The 14,255-nt window shown below is 40.6% G+C and overlaps 1 protein-coding gene across 4 annotated transcripts in view; it reads right to left on the bottom strand.

The window, feature by feature from the left end:
- The window catches only part of EXO1 (exonuclease 1), a 32,542-nt gene that overhangs the window by 6,000 nt on the left and 12,287 nt on the right, over positions 1-14,255 (bottom strand). For 2 of the 4 annotated variants that reach the window (XM_036355075.1, XM_036355078.1), the window contains 5 exons: positions 14,043-14,139; positions 11,706-11,931; positions 7,328-7,574; positions 5,803-6,733; positions 2,368-2,469 (listed from right to left, as the gene is read on the bottom strand). In XM_036355075.1, the coding sequence (XP_036210968.1) occupies positions 2,368-2,469; positions 5,803-6,733; positions 7,328-7,574; positions 11,706-11,931; positions 14,043-14,139 (1,603 nt within the window). The remainder of the gene's footprint in view (positions 1-2,367; positions 2,470-5,802; positions 6,734-7,327; positions 7,575-11,705; positions 11,932-14,042; positions 14,140-14,255) is intronic. The other 2 variants (XM_036355076.1, XM_036355077.1) reach the window with 2 other exon arrangements.

Raw genomic sequence — 14,255 nt, 5'->3', positions numbered from 1 at the left:
TGACCAGCTAATGGGTGGGTTACAGCGTGAATATACTGGACAGAGAATTAACCTCCCAGGCGGGATGGGGACATGAAATTTCATTGTGCTATGTAGAACATGGCATGCAACTTAAAACTTATGAATTGTTCATTTCTGTAATTTTCCATTTAATATTTTCAGACCATAGTTGACCATGAGTAACCAAAACAGCAGAAAGCAAAATCGTGGATAAGGGAACTACTGTATGTATGTACGTACGTACACACACACACACACACCCACACACACGCACGGCAGCATAATACACACTATTGCGTACTTTGTTTTTCTCACTTAATATATCTTGATTTTACTTAATAATGTATCTCGGAGATTTTTCCACTTCACACATAAAACTTACCTTTGTCTTGAATAGGTTGCCTGTTCCCCCACTGTGTAAATGTGCCATCATTTACTTAAACAGATCTCTATTGACAGGCTATTTACAGCAAAGGGTTGATTTTTATTGGATGAAATACGGGGCCATTGGAGCGTGGGTGTTTTTCAGGACAGCAACAGTGAGACATGTGAAACAAGTGCGGTAGAGAGAACCGATGAAGCCGCAGACGGTGTATAAAGAAAGAAAGGACTCACAGGTGAAAGGGGAAATCCCGGCTGAGGGACGACGGAGAGAGCAAGACACAGGACAAAGAAAGAAACGTCCCAACTCGGACAGGACAAAGTTCGGTGGTTTCACTTCATCCCCTGCCGAAGACGGGCTGAGCTGGCAGTTACAAAGAAAAAGGACAACTCGAAGATTTTGAAACTAAATGAGAAAAATAATAGAATTTTATGCTGAGAAGCTCTGCTTAGCGATAAGATGATGAAAACGGGACTGAGAGGGAGGGTTCATCAGAGTTTTCACTGAACCAGGAGTGGCCGTTAAAACCCTGACAAAGCGAATCTCTGACAGCAAGAACAACAAAAGGTGATGGTTTAATGTCTGGACCTAACTCCTTTGGGGACAGTACTGTCTACATTTCTAGTCCTACCGGTTACTGCGAATAATTTTGGTATTTATTTCCAGACTTCTTACTATAATCATATAAACACACACGAGCATGAATATTGTTAAGTATTATAAAGCAAACAAAAACACCATGTTAATAACATGGGTTTTCCTTTTCATTCAAAATAAAATGGACATCTTTCTAAGGCAGGATATGATTGAAAAGTCTTTCTTATTCAACAATGTTAAGTCTTATATTTGCTACTTTAATGTTTTTTTGTTTTGTTTTGTTTTTACAGAGAGGAAGGGAGAGGGATAGAGAGTTAGAAACATCAGTGAGAGAGAAACATCGATCAGCTGCCTCCTGCACACTCCCCACTGGGGATGTGCCTGCAACCAAGGTACATGCCCTTGACCGGAATCGAACCTGGGACCCTTGATTCCGCAGGCTGATGCTCTATCCACTGAGCCAAACCGGTTAGGGCTACATTAATGTTTTAATATATTTGGGATTATATTTTAGAGTATGGGATGGAAACCTTTCAGATGGATATGAAGACTTTTGAAATACTTAAAAGTTTTTATGCTTTAAAAAATATGTTCACTACAGAAAAACATGGAAAACAAACTCACCTTTATTCCTACCAGCTAAGACCTAAAACCAAAACTGTATTTAATAACTCGCCTTTTATCTCCAGTCATCACCACTGTGACCAATTCACAAGTAAATGTCCTTGTAAAACTCCATTTCCTTAGGTTCAAGTTCTAGAATGCACTTACTGGGTTAAATAATTTGAACTCCTTCAAATTGCTTTCCAGAAATGGCAGGGCAATTCAGTCCCTTAAATATCTGATTCTATATCTCACTATACTTTCAGAACATATCTGCGTTGTGAAAAGGAACGTGACTATGTAGTCATTACAAATAAATGCTAAATAAGCACATGGAACAAAGACCTTTATACTTTATACCACAAGGAAACACAGCAGGTTTCACAACTGAAACACCTACAGTCAAGCACAGCGGTTCTCAACCTGTGGGCCGCGGCCCCTTTGGCAGTCGAACGACCCTTTCACAGGAGTCACCTAAGACCATCCTGCATATCAGGTATTTACATGACGATTCATCACAGTAGCAACATTACAGTGATGAAGTAGCAACGAAAATAATGTTATGGTTGGGTCACAACATGAGGAGCTGTATTTAAAGGGCCAGAAGGTTGAGAACCACTGGTCAAGCACAAACATGATGCTAGAAGGTCTGTTTGAAAGTAGACATTTTTGTGTAAATAAAAATATAGGCATTTCAATTTTTAATCTTGACATGAAATGTTTCTCACGTTCTGGAAACAATCATGCGCTGCTTCTGACATGAAACAAATAAATAAATGTTTTACCTTGTTTCTTAGAAGCGTGTCTTTTTTTGAAAAGTGAGATACACGTAGCTTGGGTTTCTGATTACCTTGATTAGCAAGTGACTTAAAATTGCAATCAGATTCCTAGATCCCCCAGATCAAAAAAATAAAATGAAATTAGATTTTTACTATGGAATTTATATATGACGACTAATCAAAATTCAACAAAACATAAAACGAAGTGAGAAAATCATCAGTATAAATAAAATGTTTTTTCCCCCCCAGAAAAGCAAGTATAAGAAACTAGGGATAGAGTAAAGATAAATGGGCCTAATGCGGAAAGAATGAGGTTAGCCAGTGTCACTTCAGATGCAGGGAAGGAACGAGCAAGGTGCGTGAGCTGGAGAAAACACATTTGAAACGGAAGCCGTTTCTGCATCGGCTCAGAAGCCGGCCCAAACGCTCAAGTTCAGATGACACAAGCCGCCTCCTACACAAGCCTGGCTCTCCGTGTCCTAAATTCCCAGCCAGAAACGCCGAACCAGGATCGTTCTACACCTTTTAATGGTGTAATGTGTTCAACGTGAAAGAGAAAAGGCATCTATCTGCTTTCAGGAAGTAGGGTCGTGCCACATCGAATGCAGTTAGCGTTAGCGATGACGCGAAGGCCTGCCTGCTGCTCCCAACCCTTCAGGTGAGACTTTTCTACTGACAGACAGACTGGATCCCCACTAACGTCAAATAAAAAGGACAATGGGGGGAAATTTAGAAGGCTTCACATTTCTGCATTTTTCATGAGGGTTTTTTTTTTTATATTAATCTTGGGGTTCTACATAGTATTACTATATACTTAAAAAACAAAGTGAAAAATACTGCATTAATATGGACTGTAGCCCGCCCTAACTGGTTTGGCTCAGTGGATGGAGGGTCAGCCTGCGGACTCAAGGGTCCCGGGTTCGATTCCGGTCAAGGGCATGTACCTTGGTTGTGGGCACATCCCCAGTGGGAGGTGTGCAGGAGGCAGCTGATCGATGTTTCTCTCTCATCGATGTTTCTAGCTCTTTAACCCACTTATAGAAACTCTAATATTCTCCTCTCAGAGCTAACAGGAGTGCGACCCTGGGCTATCGGTTTCTTACAGATCACGAGTAAGATCCCAAGATTACTTCACCTCAGACGGGGCCACTGGACTCATACACGCAGACCCGGTGAGCCACATGGAGTCTCCCTCCCGTATTCGAATGAGGCCCCCATGCACTGTGGCTCTGAAAGTTTCTGAATCAAACACTGATTACACAGTTCTCACTAACAATTCATTTATCCTAATAGGAATTTACATCCGAAGCAAAAGATGACTTAAAGAATCACTTCTAGTTCAGCTGGTGTTTTGCGGAGGGAGGAGGGTTCACGTTTCCGTAATGAATTAGTACAACAAATGGTTAGCCCAGAAGACCAAGCGCGGGAGTTCTGGGGGCAGGACTGGCCCACAGGCTGTGAGCTGGAACAAGGCTTCTTAGTAAACCGTGGCTACGAGCTTACAAAGTCAGTTACACAGACATCCACTGGGAAAGGGCAAAAAATCTCCCAGAGGAGCTCAGCAGACTTAAAGGAATCCTCACCAATCGATGGTGTTTAAAAAATATATATTTGTATTGATTTCAGAGAGGAAGGGAGAGGGAGATAGAAACATCAATGATGAGAGAGAATTATGGATCGGCTGCCTCCTGCGCGCCCCCTCCTGGGGACTGAGCCCGCATCCTGACATGTGTCCTGACAGGGAACACTCAACCTCTAAGCAACAGGAGCCGGCAACAGATGAAAGACGTTCAAGAGCTAGCAAGTGCAGTCGTACCCATGGTGCCAAGGAAAAATGCAGTATGAACTGGAAAATGAGCGATGACACTGCAATGGAGGCACAAGTTAAAGGAAACAGTCGTCCAGACCAGTCTGGGGGAGCCAACGGCAAAGGGAAAAGAAGGAAAAGCCATAATGGCAGCCCGGCATCAGGGCGGCGCTCTCTCCAACTCACACCACACGGAACAGACTGGGGACCCGAATGTACTAACTGGTTTCAGCTTCTCCAAGTCAAAACAACTCGTCTCCACATCTTAACTTAGTTCTTTTCTTTAACTGAGTCCAATACAACGTTTCCTTTAGGAACTTAAATAAAATATTTCCTTTTGCTAAATACAAGCTGATTGGTTAGATGCTGTCCAAAATCAGGATCATCACACATCGAAATTCTGTCACATACCACCGAGGCTATAACTGTTCTCACAACGTGGTAAGTAAAGTCGGTAGATAAAAAAATGAAGTGTCTTATATTGAGATACACTATCTAAGGTATCTCACATTGAGATTTTGAAGTATGATGACATAACTCAGGTTTGAAAAAAGCTATATGTCATCATGTCATTTTAAAATATGCCACTGGGTCTTATGAACACACTTATTTAGGGTTTTGATTTTATTAACGTCAAATTAAAAGGTATTTTATAAATTAAAAAATGGCTAGGATGCTTTTATTAATTTAAAACAAAATAACATAAAATCACTTTTGTTATAAAGGAGAAGTTTAGCAAGAATAAGAGTAAATGAAAGGTATTTTTAAAAAATATATTTTATCGATTTTTTACAGAGAGGAAGGGAGAGGGATAGAGAGTTAGAAACATCGATGAGAGAGAAACATTGATCAGCTGCTTCCAGCACACCCCCCACTGGGGATGTGCCCCCAACCAAGGTACATGCCCTTGACCGGAATCGAACCCGGGACCCTTCAGTCTGCAGGCCAACGCTCTATCCACTGAGCCAAACCGGTTACGGCTGAAAGGTATTTTTGAAGTACTAGAACTTAAGGTGAACACCATTACATTAATAGGGCCATCTCCTTAAATGTTCTCTGAATTTAAGAGTATATTAAGGAATAAATATTAAATTTTTTAAAAAATATATTTTATTGATTTTTGACAGAGAGGAAGGGAGAGAGATAGTTAGAAACATCGATGAGCGAGAAACATCGATCAGCTGCCTCCTACACATCTCCCACTGGGGATGTGCCCATAACCCAGGTACATGCCCTTGACCGGAACTGAACCTGGGACCCTTCAGTCCGCAGGCCAACGCTCTATCCACTGAGCCAAACCGGTTTCGGCATAAATATTAAATTTATATAACAACTTTTCATTTCATAGCTTATTCTGCTTAGGTCTTAACTACTCCATAACTTGAGGCACCTATCAATGGAACACACAGTGATTAAAAAATGTAGTTAGATTAAATGGATACGAGTTTAAAATAGCAAAGACATGAAGTTCTTCAGTTGAATGAAATGTAAACTGTCTACTACACAGTAATACCTAGAGTGAAAATTAAGACAGTCAATTATTCCCATAATGTAGGCAGACTTTTCTCAATTATAGGCTAATCACCCCACTTTGTTTTACATATAGATTTGAAAACAGGTTTCGTGTGACTTACCTCTGGACTGCAGTCCTTCCTGGAAGGCTGAGGAAGTGTTGATGCACTTAAGCTGCGTGGGGACAATTCCGCACTCTCCTGAGACTGCGAGGACAAACTCAGTTCATGTACAGGAAGCGCTTCATCACCCGACGCATCGCCTTTGACCTGAGACGCATCGGACACCGTACTCCCAGGCAGAGAGCTGGACGAGCCCCCCTTTCTCCGGAACTGGTGCAATGCTGTGCTTGGAGAGGGGCTCGGAGTTCTTGAAAAATCGCCAAGGCTTCCAGACCAGCTAAAACAGCTTCTTAGTGTCCCCAGAGTGGGTGGTGAAATGGTCTTTGTGAATCCGATGGTCTTAAAAGACGGAGACCCTTCATCAGCAATCACAGTTACGCCATCTGGAGTCTCATCACTCGGAGTGTGTGCGACATTCCTCTCAACCAGCTTCTTGCCCTCCAGACAATCTGATTCATTTAGTTCACCCAGCATCTTGCTCTCTAGACAATCTGATTCATTTAGATCAACAACTTTATCATCTAGACAATCTGATTCCTTTAGTTCAACCAGCTTCTTACTCTCCAGACAATCTGATTCATTTAGATCAACCAGCTTCTTGCCCTCTAGACAATCTGATTCATTTAGATCAACCAGCATCTTGCTCTCTAGACAATCTGATTCATTTAGATCAACAACTTTATCATCTAGACAATCTGATTCCTTTAGTTCAACCAGCTTCTTGCTCTCCAGACAATCTGATTCACTGAGATCAACCAGCTCCTTGCCCTCTAAACAGTCTGATTCATTGAGATCAACCACTTTCTTATCATCTAGACAATCTGATTCATTGAGACTGGTCTTTTTATCTGTGTCAGCAGTTTCATCTAGATGTTGGGGGCTTGCTTTCTTTGATACACAGTCCATAGAATCCAGAGAATTGCAAAAAAACCTAATAGAAAAACCAACGGAAAGAATGCATAAGTATTTTAGTTTCCTCGCAAGGTGTTAAGATTCAGAATATGGCCGTTTCTTTTTAAAATGAAATCTCATAAATAATTTTATGCACGCTTATATCACAGCACTTACCACATGGGATGAAAAGATTTTGTTTATGGACCTATTTTTCCAACTATACTACAAGCTTCTCAAGAATAAAATCTACGTCTCTCACTTTTGTAGCCCACACCTACTATTGTATCAAGTTCTTAATTAATATTAGAGCTCTTATATTCATCAGTATTTAAATATACTTCTAATAATACTTTGCAAAATGTACTTAGTTTTTAAAGAAACTAAGACAGTAGAAACAAAGAAGTAGGGACTGCCTCCAAAAACAGAGTTTTTCTAAAACAAAAATTAGCAGAAGTTCAAGGGGAAAGCTGTGCACTCAGGTCTGAACTCAGGCAATAAAAACTGTCACTGGATCAAGTCAGGCCCTACACCTCCCCCAACTAGACTCGACGTTTACCTGAGACCAGTAAAGCACATGGCAACGCAGTAGATAACACGACAGACAAACAGCTTCCTAGAGATGGAACCCTACCTGCTTCTGGTCCCAGGAACCACAACGGCACCACTTTCTTGATTTTTTCTCTGCAAAAATGCTGCAAACTTATTTCTTGTCGTAGGTGGTGTGCTTAAGGTTTTTTTAATAGTAGTTCCATCCACCGGGTCAGGCATCAGCATTTTGGAAGAGTTCAATAATGTACTACCTTCACAGCCATCTTTCTTCGTCTTCTTTGTAAATGAAAGAGAATACTGACTCAGCAGATCATCTTCTGACACCTCCTCTAAATAAAAACAAAGTGACCATGAATAAATGTTTGTCCACATGCAGTTAAAGATTTGGCTTTAGCTTCACAATCCATGTCCCTTTGTTCTAAGGATAAAGTCTTTTTTTTTTAAACTATGCACCAGAAAAGAAAATCCAAGGATAACTTAAAAAATTTTTTTTCTTGGCTGTGTTTTACAGTTTCACAAGTTAGTATGCTTTAATGTCAATTATTTGTACAGTTTTTTTAAAAAAATATATTTTATTGATTTTTTACAGAGAGGAAGGGACAGGGATAGAGAGTTAGAAACATCGATGAGAGAGAAACATCGATCAGCTGCCTCCTGCACGCCCCCTACTGGGGATGTGCCCGCAACCAAGGTACATGCCCTTGACCGGAATCGAACCTGGGACCCCTCAGTCCGCAGGCCGACGCTCTATCCACTGAGCCAAACCGGTGCTGGCATATTTGTACAATTTTATGTGAAATTACCCAAACCAAAATTTCAGGACACTCAATTTTGTAAGGGTATATACTCATTATACTAAGGACTTAATTTTGAATGTAAAAAATAAAAAACCAATTTTAAGGAGATTTACATGTAGATACATAATTAATTTAATGTTTGATTTTAAAAATGTCCCAGTAAAACCATATCTATGTGATATGGTGATTGTCAGGAGTCAGAAGTAATTTGCTAAGGAGCCCTAATTGGCTGCACGGCAAACGTATCCTGTGGTATTAGAATAGATCAAAGACAAAGCAATACAAAGGCTGCAGCCGAGATAGGCTGAGACACAGCGATAGCAGTAAGTGTCTTAAATTAGTTCAATGAACTCTCGGTCTGAATAGCTTCCACTCTCATAGGATTAAATGCCCATTACTCGAAAAAGTCAGTAAAATAGTTGAGGGCCCCAAAATACCAGAGCCAAGAAGATGATACCTCCAATCCAATTTTTAAAAAGCTATAGATCAGCCGAAACCGGTTTGGCTCAGTGGATAGAGCGTCGGCCTGCGGACTGAAGGGTCCCAGGTTCGATTCCGGTCAGGGGCATGTACCTGGGTTGCGGGCACATCCCCAGGGGGTGTGCAGGAGGCAGCTGATCGATGTTTCTCTCTCAGTGATGTTTCTAACTCTCTATCCCTCTCCCTTCCTCTCTGTGAGAAATCAATAAAATATATTAAAAAAAATAAAAAATAAAAAGCTATAGATCAGAGATTTTGACTCCTGGCATGAGCCTAAATTTGTTTATTATGAAGGGCATTATGAGCCCTTACAGAAAACAAATATTGTAGGAGCCCCAACAAGGCTTCCTTAAGAAGCCACGCCAGACTAACCTCGTTTTCTTTTTGGAATAAGCTTTAGCATATCCTGAGGAGGACACTCAGTGTCTCTCCCATTATCCCAGTAGACAGCAGCCAGCATCTCCTGTGTATTATTACGTGGCGTTAGCAGCAGGCTGGTCAGCCCTGAAAAACTACTGGCGGTCATCAGTCTGAAAGGAGGGTGTCTCTACATAGTGCTTTAGGTTTCTGCACTGTCTCTGATTCAGGTGAACATTACATAAGCAAACACATTTTAACCAAAACTTTAAGACACAGGAAGCCATACTTCTCAAATTTCTAGCTGACAAAGTTAATACCCATATGTTAGATAATACAGAGATTCAAAAATGAAAAAAGAAAAAAAAAAAGACTAGTGGGCAGAACAATGGATTAAAATGAATTCAGAACACCTCAGTAAGAATAATTTCACCTGCAGTTAAGTGTAAATGTGTAACTGTACCTAGTTTAATAGGAACTGGTGGATTTTGATGATAAACTCAGTAAATGCCAACAAAATGACAAAAATGCAAATAAAAGCTAACACTATCTTCGTCTGCAAAAACAAAATCCCCGTCTGGATAAAGAACTGGAACAGTGCCACAACTCTAAACCTCTACTGTGCTGCGGTAAGCGGACCACATGCTAACGACCACTCACTGCGACAGTTGCACAATGATGCTCCCCCGGGAACAGATGCGGAACGTTCAGCTTGGGAAGAAATTCAGGAGGGTCACAGAGCTGTCTCTAATTATATGACGGGCTGTCACAGGAAAGAGGGATTCGACTTACTCTATTTTGTTTTATTTTTGGGTCTGTGTGCATGCCCAGAGGACAAGATCCGTTGATGAGATGTAGTTTAACAAAGCAGACTTAGTCTGACATAAAGAGCCTACTAATAATGAGCCCCACACAAAAAGGATCCTCTATGTTGTGGGTGGCAGAAGGACAGGAAGGAACGAACACGTGTAGTTACTTGCTCATGTACCAGGTGCTCTTATATGTTACCTTACATAACATACACAAAAGTTTGTGAAATAGTCAATTTCATTCCCATAATAGAAGAGGAAACAAAGGTTGAGAGAGAGTATTATGAACAATCAACATGCCTGGGTTGCAGGCTCAATCCCCAGTAGGGGGAGTGCAGAAGGCGGCTGATCAATGATTCTCTCTCATCATTGATGTTTCTCTCTCTCTCTCTGCCTCTCCCTTTCTGAAATCAATAAAAATATATTTTAAAAAATAATAAAAAGTAAAAGCATGAATTGTAAGTTTGCAAAGGTGTTTGCTTTGTTTTTGTTAGTCTCCATTCATGTAGATGTTTGAGGGAAAGAAGAAATAGATTATAGTTATTCTTTCTACTTCTTAACATGTTCTATGGCAGGGGTGGGCAAACTTTTTGACTCGAGGGCCACAATGGGTTCTTAAACTGGACCGGAGGGCCGGAACAAAAGCATGGATGGAGTGTTTGTGTGAACTAATATAAATTCAAAGTAAACATCATTACATAAAAGGGTACAGTCTTTTTTTTTTTTTTGGCTTTATTCATTTCAAACGGGTCGGATCCGGCCCGTGGGCCGTAGTTTGCCCACGGCTGTTCTATGGTGAAAAGCAAAAAACAAAAACGTTTCCCAATACCTAGTTTTCCATTCTCAGCACTTCTGTCCAACACTGTACTGGGGTTCCAGCAGGCAAGAAAAAGAGAAAAAAAGGCATCCAGACTGGAAAAGGAGAAGCAAGACTGTCTTTACTTATAGGTAATCTGATTGTTTATATGGAAAATCCTAGAGTCTACCAAAGTGAATTCAGCAAGGTTGCAAATTACACAAACCAATTATCTTTCTATATATTAGAATGACCAACTAGAAATTGAAATTAAATTTACATTTACGCCGAAACCGGTTTGGCTCAGTGGATAGAGCGTCAGCCTGCGGACTGAGAGCTCCCGGGTTCGATTCCGGTCAAGGGCATGTACCTGGGTTGCGGGCACATCCCCGTGGGGGATGTGCAGGAGGCAGCTGATCGATGTTTCTCTCTCATCGATGTTTCTAACTCTCTCTATCTCTCTCCCTTCCTCTCTATGAAAAATCAATAAAATATATATTTAAAAAAAAAAAATTTACATTTACGATAGCATAACAAATCTGAAATATGGGGATCAATTTTATAACGGATGTACAACCCCTGTGCAGTGAAAACTATAAAGCACTGCTGAAGACTTAATTTAAATAAATGGATCAGAAGATTCAATATTCAGATGTCAGTTCTCCCCAAATTGAACTATAAGTTAAACTAATTCCCAGTCAACATCACAGCAAGCTTTTCAAAAAACAACAACAAACTGACAGTTGATTCTAAGATTTAAATGAAAATGTGCACAACAAAGAGTTAGCCAAGACAACTTTTCAAAAGAAGAACGAAGGAACTATATACTACTTGATTTTGAAACTGACTGTTACAGTGATCAAGACAGTGTGTCCGGCATAAAGATAGGGAGAGAGAGCAATGCTTCACACTAACATTCAGAGAGACTCATACACACACCAACTGATGGCCACCTACTGTGCTCAGGCAATTCAGTGGGGAAGGATCATCTTTTTAACAAATGGTCCTGGGACGACTGAACCGGCAAAAACGCAGCCTTGATCCTTACCTCATATCACATAAGACAATCAATTAACAATGGATCATAGGCCTAAATATGAGTTAAAACTATAAAACTCCTAAAAGGAACAGGAGAAATCTTAGTGACCCTGGGTTTAGCAAAGATAGATTTCTTAAACATGACCACTGCTACCGAGCATTTCACAAAAGCGAAATACATACCGCCTCTTGGCCGTTTGACAATGGACAGCTTCCTTGGCAGGTTCAGCCCTTTGGTGCTGACCACCTGCTCCCTGCCCGCAGTGCTTGGGTTCGCCTTCAGTCTTGTAGCTCCTGGAACAGGGGCCAGCTCAGGTCTAGGGCAGTAGTTCCTATGCCAAATGCTATGAACACCAGACGGCTTTTGAGATGTACTGTCATCCCAACTACGACTTCTCGACAGGGCAGGCTAAAATAGTAAAAGCAGAAAGGTTTCCTGAAGAAAATAGTCAATTATTTCCCTCTGTAGCAACACAAATTATAAGCAAATAATTACCCTTAAAAAGAACAGCTTTTTAATGAATTATCTGTCCTCTAATGACATGTTCTACACTTTCTGTTACATGTACCTTGTATTCTTAGGTTCCTCTTCTAACAAGAGGCAAGTGATATTAGCTCATCTTAAGAAAAAATAGCCCTAGCTGGTTTGGCTGAGTGGAAAGAGCTTCGGCCTGTGGACTGAGGATCCCAGGTTCAATTCTGGTCAAGGGCACATGCCTGGGTTTCAGGCTCGATCCCCAGTAGGGGGCGTGCAGGAGGCAGCTGATCAATGATTCTCTCTCATCATTAATGTTTCTATCTCTCTCCCTCTCTCCCTTCCTCTCTGAAATCAATAAAAAATATATTAAAAGCCCTTACCGGTTTGGCTCGGTGGATAGAGCATCAGCCTACAGACTGAAGGGTCCCAGGTTCGATTCCGGTCAAGGGCATGTAGTTTGGTTGCAGGCACATCCTCAGTGGGAGGTGTGCAGGAGGCAGCTGATCAATGTCTCTCTCTCATCGATGTTTCTAACTCTCTATCCCTCTCCCTTCCTCTCTGTAAAATATCAATTAAAAAAGTGAGATAAAAATAAATATATTAAAAAAGGAAAAAATAAACTTCCTAAGATAAATGGTGTAAGATATAAAGGCTGCAATGGAAGAAATGTGGACAAAAGTACTTTTAAAATTTGACATTAGTTTAATAACCATCTGGCAATTAAGCCTCTAAATAATCATTTACATACCCTTTACAAACCACCTGAAAGTTAAAGCCATAAAATTATGTCTTCAAAGTAATCAACTATCCCACCTCTAGCAATCGGTTGGGCCAAACAAAAACAATCTAATTTCCAAAACTCTTCGTTTCTATTAAACCCATACTTGGAACTGACTTCCGTGGACGAGATGAAGAAACAGCTCCTTTGGTCTACACTGAGACTTCCATAACACTTTCTCTGAGAAAGGGCTTATTGCAGGCAGTACTGGTGTATTTACCACCGTTATTTGAGTGAATGTCAGTTACAGGATCTCTCATCCTCAGACCAGAACACTTGGGAACAAGCTGGCCTGCCTTCACTGCCCAGTCCTTTTGCCTCTTTGAGCTGTCTCGCTGGTTAGTAAGTGTCTTCTTTCTCATAGTTTCCAGTCCAATCCAGGCCTTTTTACCCTTGCTCATTCTCATTTAATAATTCAGTCCTTTACTAAGCATTTATTAAGCACATAAAACATGCTTAGGCTAGCTGATGTTCTGGAGTACAAAGAAAAAAAACATAATCCCTCCTTGTAAGGACTTTGCAATGAAAGCTCATAAAACCCTGCCTTTATGAAGATTACATTATTTTGGGAAGAATCAGAAAATAAACCAAATAAATTACATAGTAGTAAGTGGTAAAAAGGAAAAAAAAAAAGAGAAATGTTATTAGATGAAGAAGAGTTTGTTTTTGACTGTGGATCGATTTCAGGTTACAGGAAGGCATTTACGTAGAGATTACGTGGCTGGTACACAGACTAGAAATTGGGTTAGAATAAATAAGAATGAAAAGAGAATAGAGTCTGAGTGAAAATATGAACAGAAAAGAGGGAATGGGGGAGAGTGGACCATAAGGGATAGACAGAATTGGGGAAAAGTAGAAGAAAACAGGGAAGGGCGACAGAACACAGCGGGGGTGTTCATTAAACATTTGCTAAGCTGTGAATCAGGGGAAACCAAGTTGTACCTGTAAGGGTAGTGTTTCTAGTTTTGGGTCTTCAGCAACATGACAGGGTGAACAGGGTGAGAGGAGAAAAGAGGCATCAAATGCTTGGTATATTCAAACGGAACGTTCAAGTCTACAGGTTTTTAATGGAAGGAAATTACCCGACATGCCTATGTTCTAAGAGACATAATTTCTTTAGCACCAAGCTGTTTCTGATCTATACTCTGCACAGTGCCTGGCTATAAAAATGCTTCAAAGATGTTCACTAAATGGAGATCTGCCTTCAGTCACAGTTCTGAGACACAACTGATGTGTGTTTAGAAAGAAGCCATTGGAAGGTTACCGTAGCAGTGTCTGGATTGTAGTCATCAATCTGTTCAAAAGTATTTATATCTTTATTTCCAAGTGCTATTTGAAGAGCTATCGAGTCATCAATATACCTAGGTTGGTAAGATTAAGGAAAAATGTTTTTATTAACAATGGAACAAAACCCACTATAATAAGAAAGAAAAGTGTGCCTGGCCAGTGTTGCCCAGTGGTTGAGCGTTGACCTATG

This window comes from Myotis myotis, unplaced genomic scaffold, assembly GCF_014108235.1.
Source record: "Myotis myotis isolate mMyoMyo1 unplaced genomic scaffold, mMyoMyo1.p scaffold_m19_p_21, whole genome shotgun sequence".
NCBI classification, from domain to species: domain Eukaryota; kingdom Metazoa; phylum Chordata; class Mammalia; order Chiroptera; family Vespertilionidae; genus Myotis; species Myotis myotis.
This window is presented reverse-complemented; position numbering and strand designations above follow the sequence as displayed.